Source organism: Dermacentor variabilis, chromosome 5 (genome assembly GCF_050947875.1).
Source record: "Dermacentor variabilis isolate Ectoservices chromosome 5, ASM5094787v1, whole genome shotgun sequence".
NCBI classification, from domain to species: domain Eukaryota; kingdom Metazoa; phylum Arthropoda; class Arachnida; order Ixodida; family Ixodidae; genus Dermacentor; species Dermacentor variabilis.
The window spans coordinates 159972065-159987258 of NC_134572.1; the positions used below are offsets into that span (position 1 = coordinate 159972065).

General features: G+C 47.3%; 1 protein-coding gene across 1 annotated transcript in view; it reads right to left on the minus strand.

The window, feature by feature from the left end:
- Nucleotides 1–1173: 1173 nt before the first annotated feature.
- LOC142583282 (angiotensin-converting enzyme-like) overlaps nucleotides 1174–15194 on the minus strand; it is a 40049-nt gene continuing 26028 nt past the window's right edge. The window contains exons 9-15 of the mRNA XM_075693687.1: nucleotides 13655–13824; nucleotides 10910–11034; nucleotides 8962–9060; nucleotides 5032–5176; nucleotides 2611–2709; nucleotides 2406–2528; nucleotides 1174–1606 (exon numbers count right to left, since the gene is read on the minus strand). Of these exons, the coding sequence (XP_075549802.1) occupies nucleotides 1399–1606; nucleotides 2406–2528; nucleotides 2611–2709; nucleotides 5032–5176; nucleotides 8962–9060; nucleotides 10910–11034; nucleotides 13655–13824 (969 nt within the window). The 3' untranslated portion in view covers nucleotides 1174–1398. The remainder of the gene's footprint in view (nucleotides 1607–2405; nucleotides 2529–2610; nucleotides 2710–5031; nucleotides 5177–8961; nucleotides 9061–10909; nucleotides 11035–13654; nucleotides 13825–15194) is intronic.

Sequence of the window (15194 nt, forward strand, 5' to 3'; positions counted from 1 at the left end):
ACGCGGTTTGTTCGTGCTCGTCCTCTTTCTCTATTTCTCCCCCTTCCACTGTCTCTTTTTATCTCCCTTAACCCTTAACCCTGTGCAGGGTAGCCAACTGGAACTACGTCTGGTTGACCTTCCGCGAAGGCCACTCTCAAGATCCTGACAGATTCACCGTCACGACGAGGCCACTGATTGGTGAAAGGGCTATTGTCAAGGGCTCCAGAGGAAAGACGCTGGAAACAGGTGCAGTTTGCCATGTGGCTGCTTCGTATTGTGCACCGTTCAAGACTACGGAGTTCGGAAAAAAGGTGGAGCGATGGTGGCCGGTCACTGTGAACGGCTCCACGTTTGTCATTGGCTAGTGGATTCCCTCGACTTGTGAAAGAGGAGAATAAGCGGGATAAAAAGCGGATCCGGAGTGCGGTGAGCGTGTCCTACGACGCGGAAGCGTGCTTCTGATCATGCTTGTACGATTACTCGTACTAGTACGTCACTTCGCAACTTGTAAAAATACAAATAAACCCTCTTGTCATTCTTTGGACATCGCCCCGGACCTCTCGATCGCCCGGCGCCTGATACATCAACAACCACGACGAAATAATGACCATTAGAACACCCGCATTCTCAGCAGCAACCAGCTCGAGCCTGAAATAGCAAGGCGCTTCCCTTCATGTTATTGTACAAATTATCCCTTCTAATTTCTTTCTTCGCAGTCCAGTAAACCTGTATGGTCTTTTGTTTCCATTCTTTGCGTCCAATTCACTGTCTTTGTCTCTGTTTGATCTGCGCACCTGGCGCTGCCACCTGCAGTAGTTGACTTGCGTCACCAATTCACCATGTACTGCCATCCGGAGCTGTGCGTGCTGCCGCAGCGCTGTTGTTTATACTGATCGGGCCCAGTTTCATAAGTTTGATAATGACATCATGTTTCTTGCAATGTGCAAGTGACACAATGCTTGCACATATTTAGACAGCTCCCAAATGAGTTGCCGCGTGAATTTTGGTCTGTTGTACCCCACGTCACCCGATGTGTAGGTATTGAGAACGTACTCAATTTGACTGTCGCTTTTAGTTCTCACCTATTCCATCACACTGCGCTAACGGAAATAAATTATTATTATTGTTTTAAGAACTATGTCTAACTAGCTAACGAATATGCGCAGCAAATTATTGAATACGAAAGAGACGTCCAAGTCTGTGTCCGTTTATTAGCATTTGTACGCTGTCCGTTGCAGCCACACTCTTCAGGGGATGTATTCTTTAAGTGTCCACCTGGTGGACTGTCTATTTCCGCCACCGCTGATTGGCTGGATTTGCACGCGCGAGAAGGAGACGGGCTGGGGGCACCGTCCTCCATCTCCTCCATCCAAAGGGATACAGCACAGAATGCAACCCCTAAAGCTGAGCGTTCCCTCACGGCGTCCCCTCCGTACTGGGGCAGGAGGTGGAGTCGGTGCTCGTCCACCCGACAGTGCGACCCTTGTTTTGTTGCTTGAGCCACTCGTACAGAGGCTGGAAGTACTCGAGCATGGGACCGGCGTCCATCTCGCTCGTGCGGCCCTTGGTCAGCATGGACAGCGCCTCGGGCCACGGCCGCGACTTGCCCAGGGACAGCACATCACTGAATTAACGGATGGGTTGATTGGGGGAGGGCGTGATGGGGGAGGTTGCGGGTAAGTTGGACGCGACAGCATTGGGCGTTTGCAGTGCAGAAAAGGAATCAATACGTAAAATACAAGCACAGTGTTGTACGTCTGTGTGCGTGTGCTCTTTACTCAGCTTAACCTGAAACGATGAGCCCCTTACCAGGCTCACTTAATTTACTATATATTAAGCATAAAAACAACCTTGAGACGTGGAAGAAATAAAGATAAGTGTATTGCCTGTACTTGTGAGGAAGAGAGAGAGATAGAGAGAGAGAGAGAGAAGTAAAACTAAAGCATCCGCATCGTTGACGTTGTTCTTATCTACCGTCTATGCAATCATGTTGAAAGCGTGTATATCGAAGAACCATATCATATATGGTATATGTAGTTTTTGCATTAAGCAAGAAGTAAAACACCTTCCGTGGTGGCTTGGTAGCTATGGCGTTGCACTGCTAAGCACAAGGTCGCTGGATCAAATGCCGGCCACGCCGAACGCACATAGATGGGGGCGAAATGCAAGAACGCCCTTGTGCCATGCATTGGGTGCACGTTAAAGATCCCGAGGTGGTCAAAATTTGCGGAGTACCTCACTAGCGTGCCTAGTAATCATATCGCAGTTTTGGCACGCGAAAGCCAAGAAGTAAAAAGAAGGGATAAAACACGTCACCCGTGATATACCGTACTTACCAAAGCTGCACTGATCGTTAACAATCGTAATACGAGATCAAAATGTTACGCCGATTTACAAGGAATAAAGAAAGAAATATAAATAACCTGAACAATTTTCCAGCCTCCTTCGAGCGATAAAAGTCGCAAGTGTGCAGTGGTCCGACATGCCCGGCTTCCTCGCACAGCGCTTTGTAAAACTGGAACTGCATGACCGCGGCCGTGAAGTATCTGCAAAAAAAAAAAAAGGAAACAGAGTAAGAAGGGTTAGCGTACTCCCCGGTCCAACTGACACACGGCCTTCGTTGTGTACCTGATGTAGGGCACGCTCCCAGAAATGTGGAACTTCGATGGAGGGTCGAAGTCTTCCGGTGTTCTTGCTACTCCGGGACAGATGCCTTGGTACTCCAGTCTGGTGGATTCAAGTCAAATGAATCACATGAGGAGTGCTCTGCCACCGAAAACATGAAATACCGGCGGCGTTTGGGACTGTGTTTGTCCAGCACTTAACATTTAAACACACACACACAGACTGTTATGAATATACAGTATATCCATAACTATATATTCAACTGAGATCCCTGCGTTGGTACGTCAATGCGATGTCGCGAATTTCAAAGTATATTTTCGTATATGGGTATATGGACAATAAATCTTTTTAAAACTCGCTATGTTCACTCCCGCGGGTCTTAGAATATAATGTATAGTCCATCTTTGTTGATAACATAAAAAAAAAAGAGAAACTAAGTTAAGCGTTAGTAAATTAACCACTCTTGTCACTAGATGAAGGTCAATTAGTCCCCGGCCTCCGAGATCGGGTGGTGAGCTCGCGACGCTGGATATCGGAGCCTATAATAGGTCATAAAAGACGCAAAGCAAAACAAAGGTGGCGACGCCTCCCTGAAGTTCCCGTACCAGTACGCCGTGACGTCATGGATTTTGACGCCATCTGCTCGGGCCTAGTTTTTTGGTCGCCAAATACCAGCGCGTAAAAAAAAACGGGGAGGGGGGGGGGGGGGGTGCGAGAATGCGAAAGAGACGTACACAGCACTGACTTCGAACTGATTTTTATTTTATAGGGACCAGTTGGAAGTCAGCGCTGTGTATGTCTCTCCTACGTTCGTGCCTCCTCATTTTCGCGGTGGTATTTGACGATCGTGAATAACCAACTAGCCCGAATTTAAGTTCTAGTTTTACCTTTTCGTCAGTGAGTATGGACTGCATAATATATTCTAGAAAAAGCCACAGACTGAGGTTAGCAAGATTCAAGAACTTCTAGCGTGGCACGACCAATGGACACAACGACCCAGTCACGAGAAAACACTTCGTAATCTCAGACGTCACACGACGTACCGGTGCTGGGGTTTCAGTACCTCCCCCACCTCGCACGCCCCCCCCCCCCAAAATAAAATAAAGAAAGAAAGAACGGAAACAACGCAATTTTGGTCTTCGTTTTTTGCTTATGTTAATAAGCCTTCTGCCGCGCAATTAACGAAAATAGAGCTTTGACAAAATTCCTCACCACTACCAACTGGTTTAGTGTAATATTTAGTGTCTCTTTAATATGCGGCGCTACTACCAATTGAGGAGTCGTTTTATTCAATAAAATGCACACCACAGGCGAATTTCCACCGTCGTCGTCGTCACCACCAGCTTCGTCGTGAGGCTCTTCATAAAGTCCAAGCGCGATAAAATCACGCCCCCTGTGGCATGTACTGTGAGTGCGAGAAAGCGTACAAGGGTGAGCCGAGGAGGAAAGAGGCTTGAGGCGGTTCGTAATGGCGCGTGCCGAATGATCGAGGTCACGTGATCAAGCGCGCGCTTGGGTGGGGAGCAGTGCAGGTGGGCGCTCGTCTCCTCCTCTAGCCCTGCCGTGGCTGCGCGTAGCTGTCCACGCGCATTATCTTGGAGCTGATCTGCGGCGGGCGCAAATGTGAAGCGATCTCAGATGCCTCGTCACTTCAACCGCGCTGTCTTCCCGCGCACCTATAGTTGTACACTCTAAAAACAGTTGCACCCTTTGGGGTGTATATTTGCCACACAACAATAATCGTCATCTGCCCCGTCCGCATTCCCTTTCTTTAACGCGGCGAGACACCAATTATCGTCATCTGTCTTGTCCGCATTTCCTTTCTTTAACGCTGCGAGCCCGGTACTTTCCAGTAACGAACGGCATGCGCGTTATCAGCATGACATAGCATTCCCGACAGGAAAGTAGTGGGCGCACCGTTTTCAAGAAAGGAAACGCATCAAGGCAGATGACGATTATCGTTGCCTGGCAGATATACACCCCAAAGGGTGCAAGCATATTTCCGAGTGTGTAGGTCTCCTGATCTGAAGCGTCGCAAACGCGTTTAGGCGAGAAGCCCGAAGCGTTCGCTTCCCAGGGCCGGTGCTCTTTATCACGCATGCATTGCAACGCGTCCTCGCGGTCATTGAGTGAAATCTCTCCACGTTTGTCTATGCGCGCGTGACACCGTGCTTGCTAATTTAATTAAGCAAATTTTTACAGCAGTTTATGAAGCCCATAAAATTAAGAACCTTACTTCGTGTAGTTTCATGTTTTGCTACCGCTATCGACGCTTCGTCTTTCAGGCGAAACTATGACTTTATCCTTCGATTTTCTTTCTTTTCCTTCTTTAACCGGGGAGCTAGATAGGTTGGCTGCCGCGGCATGCTTGAAATCGCACGGTTTAGTAATAACCAGAAAGCGTCTGTGTACAATTGCACTCACAGATGGTCCCACCAACCCTTGTTGTACTCTTCGGGCTTGTACTTTCCCTTGAACACTTTCCACCGCCAGAGGTCGTAAATGTACAAGGACGGAAGGGCAGCCACTTTATCCAGTGCGACCATGTACAGCTGGTTGATGTGCCTCTCTGCGTTCAAATACAAATTACCCAATTAAAGGCGAATGTGGTTGCAAATAAAAAATAGGAACATTCCCGTAACTGTCTCAAACACTTCTGCAATGACAGGGGTGAAAACATCAGGAAAAGACTAACGCACTTACAAAGAGAAAGAAAGAAACATACAAAGCGCGTTGTGATATCGTGGCATGAATCTTTCACAATACTCAGACTTGGTAGAGCACATCTCATATGTCATAATTATCAGATACGAGTACATCTCCAGCACAGAACTGCTACAATGCTTTCTTATTGACTTTATTGTCAGCCTCGTAGGCCACTGACTTCCTAAATTTCAATTTACGAACTAGATCCACCCGCACTGTAGTGGATGAATGGCTGTATAGCGTTCTGCTGCTGAACAAAAGGTCGTTGGTTCGAGTGCAGGTCGCGTCAGCCGCGCTTCAAAGGGGATGCAAGGCAAAAGAAAAAGCGGTCTCATACGTACTAAGAATCCCACATAGTCAAAGTTAACCTATAGCTCGCCAGTATGCCGTCTCTTGTATTTCTTGTGCTGCTTCGAATAATAAATCAATTATTGGTTCCGCCATACTTATACGTTCTCGAAGGTCTGTGTGCATTCGAGTCTGCAAGTGCAAATGATCATGAATACTTTTGTAGCGATAAAGAGAGGCGTTACTTTGACTATTAGTTTTGAGTAAGACACGCGGTCCATGGCTTCCTCGAAGTCTAAAGATGGTATAAAAGTCTGGCCACTAACGCAATAACATTAAACAGGTAATTCGTAATGTGAAGTATCTGCGTCACTGTAGACATGGCCACGCTTGAGTCCATGCTGATTTGCTGACTGTTTAAGTAAACATTTGTCTTTGTAAAAATGCTGCTTAAGTGTTTGAAACGAAAATGTTCCAACACTTTGCTAGCTGTGCACAACACGAACACAGGTCGATAATTAGTTCGTGCAAGCTTGTCGCCTGTTTTATGTATCGGAATAACTTTACCGATTTTCAAGTAAACAGAAATTTCCCCTTTAAACATTCGCAAAAGGAAACGAAATACTTACCACTTCGCCTATCTAAAGTATTCAGAATTAAATCGGGTCCCGACGATTTCTCGGTGTCTAAATTGAGTAGTGCTGAAAAAATACTTTTTTGTTTGATTAGCAGATGGGGAAGTTCATACTTAAGCACGTGGTGAACATATGTACTATTGTCGCTATTGCGTGAAAAAAACTAAGGTGGCCATCGTCCGGCGTCCTTATCACGACGTCCTTATCACGCATCTTCAATTTCTTGACCGATTCCAGCCAAAACTTTCTTGGATCACTGTAAAGGAAGTTGCGCACCTTAACGGTAAAAAAAAGGGGTATACCTAGAAGATTTTATTTTTGAGCGCAGATCTGATCACAGTGTCGCCAGGACGCTGTTATCTTTACAACTTTTGGACGATAGGCGTTTTGCGCGCTTTCGATGAAGCATTTCGCGCGTGATCTAAGGGTTTCGACGTCCTTCTGTGCCTGCCCAAGGCAATCGCGCGCCGTTCATTTGAAGTGCAGAGACAAAGCCGCGACGTCTGTAACATCCTTGCTACGCTGTGAAAAGTGGTCGTAATCGCGTTCTAGAAAATCTGATATGATCATATCGTGCGCATTGTTAAAATCGTGGTAAACGTTTGGCTTCGGATGTACAGTATTGCGCGGCAGATGGCTTTTATAAATGACAGAGAGATGGTCCGATATTCCAGGTACGATATCAACAGTGTAACCTGACTGACCAATGTTGTCAGACATGAAAACGAGGTCTACAATCGAGCCTGATCCCGCAGTCTGACGCGTCGGTGTATGTACTACCGGCTGCAGATCAAAAGCGTACGCGGTATCTAACAAGTAGCACACATTAAAGGGCCCCTCACTAGGCCACGTAGCAAATATTGGTTACACGCTGGAAGTAGTTTCGTGCCCTCTAAGGAGTGTTCTAATGCAACAATTGGTCAAATTAGTTAAATAATATCAGATGTAGAAATATTTAAAGTGCTACAAATCCATGAGTTCAGGATACGAGCGTCACCGCCAACAAAAACACTCTCCCCACGTGCCCCGCATAGCCTCCGCAAGCGCAATTCCTTCCCTGCGTTCTCCCATACCGGAGCCGGAGGATGGCGTGACGAATACGTCACGGACCCCGCCTTCTTGTTTTCTCTCTCGCGTTTTTCTGAGTGACGCACTTCCGGTGACGGTCTCGCGCGCGAGCTGTTGCGTTTGTCTCGTTTCGCGCAGCCGGCGATTTTGCGCGCTCTGCCCGAGAATACCTGATTAGCGGTATCAGTCAGTGCCATAATCACAAGCACCGAGGCAGGCGCGAGAGAATGAACGAGCACGATTGCGGTGCTGGAACATGTTGGAAATGCCATAGTTTCGTTCTCTGAGCGCGCGGCTGCACGACGTGTTAGCAAGTGGACGAAACGGAATTAGATCTTCCTTGCTACGGTACGAAGTAAAACAAAACACGCAGACATTCGGTTTGTATGTTATATTATTTCTCCAAACTTTAATTCGTCTACTGAAGCAACAGATTAAAGAAATAACTGGTGCTGCGTTGAATAATTTTCGAAGTCAGGTGTCCTGTCACAGCACTGTCATGCACGTAGGCGCGCTTGTCAGCTCAAATCGACCACACCTGGTGAGGGGCCCTTTAAGCCCCAATCTATATTAGGCATGTTGAAGTCGCCAGTGATGATGATGATGATGATGATAACAACAACAATAATAATAATAATAATAATAATAATAATAATAATAATAATAATAATAATAATAATAATAATAATAAAATTATATTGAACCCACTCCCTGTGGGAATCCATGTAAGCGAAGCTTACTGTGCTGTTTGCGTTGGTTGGTGACGATTACAGGAGATGTTGACGGCGAATGTTTACGTTCTTCAGTGTTCCGTGCAATACGAGAAGGGTGACGTGATGCTAAACGTTACCTTGCGGGCATCACTTGTGTTCGTCTGCGTAATGCAGAGAATACCAGACGTGTTTGCTTGATTGTGCGCCACTGTTGATGGCCTGCGAGAAGGTTAACACTGTCATTGCCTCACACGGCGCATCGCATCATGGCGGAAGTGTTAAACTTCATTTAAGCTATGGGACTTTATGTGATTTCATGCTTTGTGAGGAGCTCACGGATAATTACAGCAGTCGAGAGGCCATTGTGGCGACGCAATATAAAGGTCCAAACAGGTTTCTCATGTCGCCTTTCCTCTCTGTCGCGCTCCTGCCATGTATGTGCACGCAGTGAAGCACCCCCACCCACCCGCCGACGCGGCATGCCAGAAATCAGCAGCACTGGAAGAGTCGAAGGCAAAGGCAAAAAAAAAACTGTTTCTTTGACAGAATAAAGAAAGTCTTCCTCAAATACAACCATATACCAAGAAAGAAATTGGATACAAGCAGCAGCCCAAACGCGAAGTAAGAAATTTATATATGCCTGAGAAATACTTAATATCAGTATGCACGTAGCAATATATAATGCAACTGTTTTATTGCGCCCAACACACAAATCATGGTAGCGATCACAGGCGGAGACAGAGCGACGCCTATCCAACGGCATAATGCAGTGTGCTGTTCGTTACGTGTACTTACGCGTGGCAACAGCCCTGCCCTCTCGCTGCTGCTCAGCTGCATGACAGTGAAGCACTTACGTGTCACTTCCACGGCGATTATATGCAGCATAGTTAAATTATGTGCATTTTTTCCGGTTGCTATGATCGTAGAATAGTTAGTACATTTACCGTTATCGTCCGGGTCCTCCTCCAGTAGACCGATCGCGTGCAGATGCTTCGGGGTGGTGAAGGAGAGGGCTATGGTGTCTCCAACCGCCTCGTGAAAACCTGCAGGTGTATCGTGCACAACAGATGAAATATGCAATATTTAGCACAAAATTGCGACAGTACAGGCTCTTGAATATTCAGATAATCCAATGGAACCCCACTTTCAACTGCGATAAATGCGTTTACACGAGCAGCTGGCAACGCGGGCTTGTAGTTTGTAATGTTTTGACGCCATACTACACAGCGACATCTTGCTCGCTGACGCTCTCCTCAGACAAGTGTTTCAGCTTGATTGCCCATCGCGCGAAGGTGTTATGGTTTCACGAGAAATAGAAGCCGGCTTCTCCTGTGTTGCGCATTGCCTTTCTGCGCGAAGCATTCGCGCGCGCAAAAAAATAAATAAAGAGAGAAACAAGCGCCTGATTGTGCTTCACCGAGCGCGCGATGAGCTGGAGAACACGTTCCCGCTATTCCATGAATCTCAAGAGAACTGCCGCAATGCAGTGATTACATATCGCCTGAATTGCATGTCAAACATTATATCCCCGTGCAGTCGTAATTATAGTTTGAACATGAGCACTACTTTGTTCAACAAATGGTTTGCTAAATCAGTAGGTAAACTGATACGTCAGTTTGTGAACACATCACGTGTCGAAATTTGGCACTGACTTTCTCTCGTCGCCTGAAAATTGCTTGCCTTTTCCCGCCGGCGACCGTTTTCCATCAGATTGTCGTGGTTATCCAGTTATCGCTCGGCGCAGGGAGCGCCTGCATGCTGTATCCGAAGACTCCTGAACGTTGTCGTGGAGTAACAAGCATGTAGTGCCTTGTCTAATCAAGATGCGCGCGCGCGACGCCATATTACTGGTGTGGATTCTGTAATGAGCACCAGCGATTGCTATGCAAATGCGGTACCGTTGATACGTGCATAAGCAGCGGACAAACTTGACCCGCGTGTTCAGATTTCGACGACCTGCGACCGTAGTTGCCGCTATTGTTGTGCTTTGAGTGTTTCCGCGTCTTTCGGGCCACACGTTCGACCGATAAGAAACTAGGGCCCGAGTTCAGAAGGCGTTTTATTCATAAGCGCTCTTTGCCATTGGCCGGTCACCTTCAATGATATTTTGCCCAACATCAGGATTGCTTGCAGTATTCTCTTACGAAAAAAAAAATATTCTAGCGTAAGGGACATTTGTGAATACGGGCCTTGATTCTTGTATCCCATCTTTGGCAGTGTTTGCTTCCACAACGTGATGCTATATTTCCTAGATATCATTTTATAAAACTTTCCATACAGGACCTCTACAGATATTCTTGCATTCTATATATACAAACAACTTGCGTTGTAAGTACGCAAGCAGCCTGGACCCATAAATAAAACCCCAAGAAAAAGCCCTGTATTCACGCGCGCACACACACACAAAAAAAAACATTTTATGCTAGAAACGTTCGTAAGAGGAAGTCGTAGCCAATCCTGATGCTGCTCATAAAAGCAGTGAAGGCGGCCGGCCAGTAATGGCCAAGAGCCCTTACGAACGAAAGGCTTTGTGAACTCTGCCCAGATATCTTCAGCGAGGAGTGCGTCTGTGATCGCACAACTGGCTATCTCCATCAAAGTAGCAAATAACAAATGTCGGTAGCGTGTTTGGCGTCATTTATTATATGCCAGTGTGTGTGTGTGTGTGCGTGTGTGTGCGCGTGCGTGCGCGTGCGTGCGTGCGCGTGCGTGCGCGTGCGTGCGTGCGTGTGTGTGTGCGTGTGTGTGTGTGTGTGTGTGTGTGTGTGTGTGTGTGTGTGTGTGTGTGTGTGTGTGTGTGTGTGTGTGTGTGTGTGTGTGTGTGTGTGTGTGTGTGTGTGTGTGTGTGTGTGTGTGTGTGTGTGTGTGTGTGTGTGTGTGTTGTAACTTTACCTGGGTTGGCTCCTGTTCGGAAGAATATGGGCTGACGCGCGTACAGGAGATCGTACTCGATGTGACCCATCTCGTGGTGTACAACACGCAGATCGTCAGCCTTCACTTGCGTACACTGCTTGATCCTGAGCAAGGAACAGAACACACGAAGGGCGGTTATTGTGACGAAAGAGTCACGCGTGCTATTCGCGCAGCTTGGAAATTGTCTCGGGATCTTTGTTCCCGAGTTAGTCTCGTTGCAGCGGCGGGTATAATTGTTCACTTCGGTTTTACAAGCAAGTTCCTCGCTTAGAAAGTAATGTGCTTTCACCTGCATGTTCTTTCTCTGCTTTTTTTTAAGTTTGTACCAAGCGTTTGAAGTGAGAGAGCTATAGTTTTACTCCACGGATGATTTCCGTTACCGTTCCGTCGGGACACAAGACACAGCGGTTGGAGTGTAGAACATTATTTCAGTCTACGTAACCAACCGGTCATCAACGAGCGTATCAAAAGTATCAGCATTAGCCATGAAGGATAGCGTCAAAAGATCAAAAAGTGGAAAGGGAGTTGGGGGCGAGATTGTCAAATACGACCTTGGCTGAATCAATCATATTCAGACTTTTGCTAAAGGGAATCTGTTGACGCGGTTACAGAAACGTTCGGAAACGTTATATGCCGGTTTTCACGATGTGCTGAAAGAACATCATTTTTTACCAAGTTTATACTGAGATCAAATAAAGGATACGTCATGGACTATGTGTACAAAAATTTTTGAAGTGTGTGGGTTAATTATCGGGGCTGAATGAAAATTGCGAAAACCTCTTTTCCTGCCTACTAGAGGCATTATATAAAACGGTTATAATGTCTCCCCCGCTGCTGTGACGGAACCAAAGGTGGCGGCAACTGTATATTCGAGTAGTATAGGGACTACGGCAGACAATTAGAGAAAGTTTGCACTGTGCCGATTAATTGCAGCCTTTGCAGCAAACTATTCTCACAAGAGTTCCAGAGCTTTACAAGATTGCTTTACAAAAAAGCGTCGGGAGTTAGCCTAATCTGGTGAAAGAAGTCGACGTTCCGCAAACTTATCATTTCTAGAGAAAAGGTGGTGTGGACCATGTGCGCGAAAAGTTTTGAGAGCGCATCATTTGATTACGGGCTCAGTCAAAAACCTATCAAGCAATTGCTTCAACACGTCATTCGGCAGTTATAGACAATGTTTGCCACAGCCTTAGGATAGGTGTACGCGACACCAACATCACAATCAATAGGTTTACTTAGGGGACATGATAAGCTGGTGCATGAGGATAGATGAACTTTTTGGCTTAACTAATGGTTTCGTAAATAATTTAGTAATGAATCCTCGCTTCCTTCCTATCTTTATTGCGATGCCAATTACATATATGGACACTTCAAGCACATTTCTGCAGTTGGCGTCGCCGTCGCTGTGAGGTTCCGTATAAAGCCCAAGGGCCATAACATCGTTGCCGCGCACTTCGCGCTGTATGTGCGAGTGAGAGCGTGCGAGGGGAGGCAACAATCGCGGTTAAATCTCGCCCGCGCGAAAGGGACGGAAGCGGAGAGGAAGCGCGCCCTCTTCCGTGGCGCGAAGCATCCAATGTTGCGAAGCGCCGGGCGAATGGAAGGGAGGGGGGCGGAGTTTTACTCCGGCTGCAGCTGCGCATGTGGCGGCTGAGCGCGGTCGTGCGGCCGTACCTTGAGAGCGACCTGCGTTGGGGTTTGGAGTCTAGGTGCGTCGGCCGCTCGCAGATTTGTGCGTGCTGTGTGTTCCCGGCGCTCAATTTGCGTTGGAGTGATAGGCAGCACGAAGTTCACTTCGCTCGCTGCAGCTGACGCATTTCCTCACGCCAGCGTTTTGACGGCGAGCGTCGGCGGTCATAGAGTGTGGTGGGTTCATATTTGCTGTGCGCGCTGAAACCATGCTTGTAAATTTAGTAAGCAAGCGAATGTTTACAAGTTGATACAGCCGATAAAAACACTACTGTTACTTCGTATGGCTGTCTGCTAATTTACTATCGTAATCAATGCTTCGCCTTTCGGGCGAAACTGCGGCTTCTATGCATTATAAAAGGTTCCGATGGTAGGTAGCAGGTGATCAAATTAGCGTATAGCTTAATTACACTATTCGCGACAGTGTTACATTGTCGAAAACGTGGTGTAGTAAAAGAAGACAATAAAAACCATATTGACACGTATATACTTGTTTATCGGGTGACCGCGTTTCCTCGTCTAACAAATGTTATGGCGCAGTGCAGGACGCGCCTGCACATATCTGAAGTTTCCGGAATGTTATCGATGGTTTTATGAGCTCTCTGTTGTCACCGAACCTTTCCTAATCTGATTGCACGTATGCACGGCGCGAATGGTATAGAACTTTCTGGAACCCGGGTATCAGCGATTACTCTGGAACCTTGGATGACTGATTATAAAAAAACCGACGCGCTTGACCCGCTGATCAGATTTTCGACAATCGCCGACTCTGTTCATCGCTGTCGTTGCTCGATGAGTATAGCCTGTTCTAGAGGGCACAGGTTCGCCCAATAAAACGCTAGTTTCATCACTCGCAGTTTTGGCGCTTTCTTCACCATTGCTACTGCATCACAATATTTCACACGGAGTTACTAAACGCTCTTGCGTGAATAAGATGTTTCAGTTCTCTGTCCTCCTGCTTACACAACCGTGAACGAGACTGTAGGACTAATTTCAGGCGCGCTGTTACGCGCGGTCTGAGGAAGCTGCGCCTACCTGACGTCCCCAGTGCCGCAGAAGTCCCAGGCGGAAGCATGGCACACAACTTCTCGGTCCTTCGGTTTCACGAGGAGCGAGTTTGCCCAGAATGATTCCGGCATGGGCGGAAGTCCGAGGGAGGTGAAGAACTCTTCAGCGAGCTTGAACATCTCCATAACGGTCATATTCTGTAAATGCAATTACGGGGAATTCATGCGATGAAGCAGAAAGGAAGCCGGCGTATGAATACTTTACAGAGATGTGCACAAACTAGCCTAAGTGCACGTTTCGCTGCGGTAAACAAATACTGACGTGACAGTTACTACTATTCTTTTCTTTTTCGCGGTAAATAGGGGTCCTCGAACTTGAAACCCTGGAAATCATATAGGCAGACTCATGAGCACCCTAGATAGGAGGAGGAAGAGGAAGACTACGCTGTTCGTTCTGTTGTCACCTCAGCTCTGTAATTTTTGCATAGGTTTTGCTATTCATTAAGTAAGTTATTTATATACTTGGAAGACGGCCGCATCTTTAAGGCGGTACTGTCCCTATGGGAAGAGTACGGCTGCTCCGGCGCCGGCATCTTTAAAGGGACAGCGCCATCCGAAGGAAGCCAGCGTGACGGAGGCGGCCATGGCCTCGCAAGGTGTGCAGCTGCCAGACATCAGGGACGATAAGCAGTCCAGTGCGTCATCATCGCTCAGTGGAGACGACACAACTATCGTCGACCCTGACGAGGAAGTGGCTGATATGGCGGAAGTGGACAGCGACGGCTTCAAGGTAGTGTGTCATCGGAAGCAAAGAACGGTCGGAATCCCAGTGGTAGTTTTCCCAACAGAGAAAGGTGTTGATTTGAGAGAGCGGAACCCTATCAGGCTCTTCGAAGCCATTAAAGTACTGCTGGGATCTGCCCCGATTCGCAGCCGCTTCACAACGCAAGGTGCTCTTTATTTAGATATCGCAACGGAAGAAGAGTTAAAGCCCGGCTGCCCCAGTCCTACATGACGAACATATGTGTTATTAGGGGAGTACCAGTGTGGTATTCGGAAAGCGACCTTCTTGACTACTTGAAACCACAAGGTGTTCTGCACGTGAAACGTCTGATGCGCCGGGTGGAGACTCAAGAAAAAGAATGGGCAACGAAACCTACTAACTCTGTTGTGATAACGTTTGCTCCCAACACCGAGCGCCCCGAAAAAATTTACCTCGGTTTTACCAAGTATGCAGTCAAAGAATTCGTTGAACCTCCTCCCCGATGCTTTAGGTGCCAACGCTTTGGGCATGTAGCCAAAGTTTGCATCAAAGATCAACGTTGCAAACGATGCGGTGGCGCCCACGATTACAAAGCCTGCAAGGCAGATTTTGCTTGCGCTAATTGTTGTGGTGACCATCCAGTGAGTTTCGGTGGCTGCCCCTTCCCTGTAAGCGCCTTACACCACCGGGTGTCCTTCATTAGCGGCCCCAAACCACAACCTACTGAGAAGCGGATACCTGGAAGTGACGAGTTCCCGGCGTTAGATTCGGAACTTGAGTTCCCGGCAGTAGAGTCGGAAGCTCG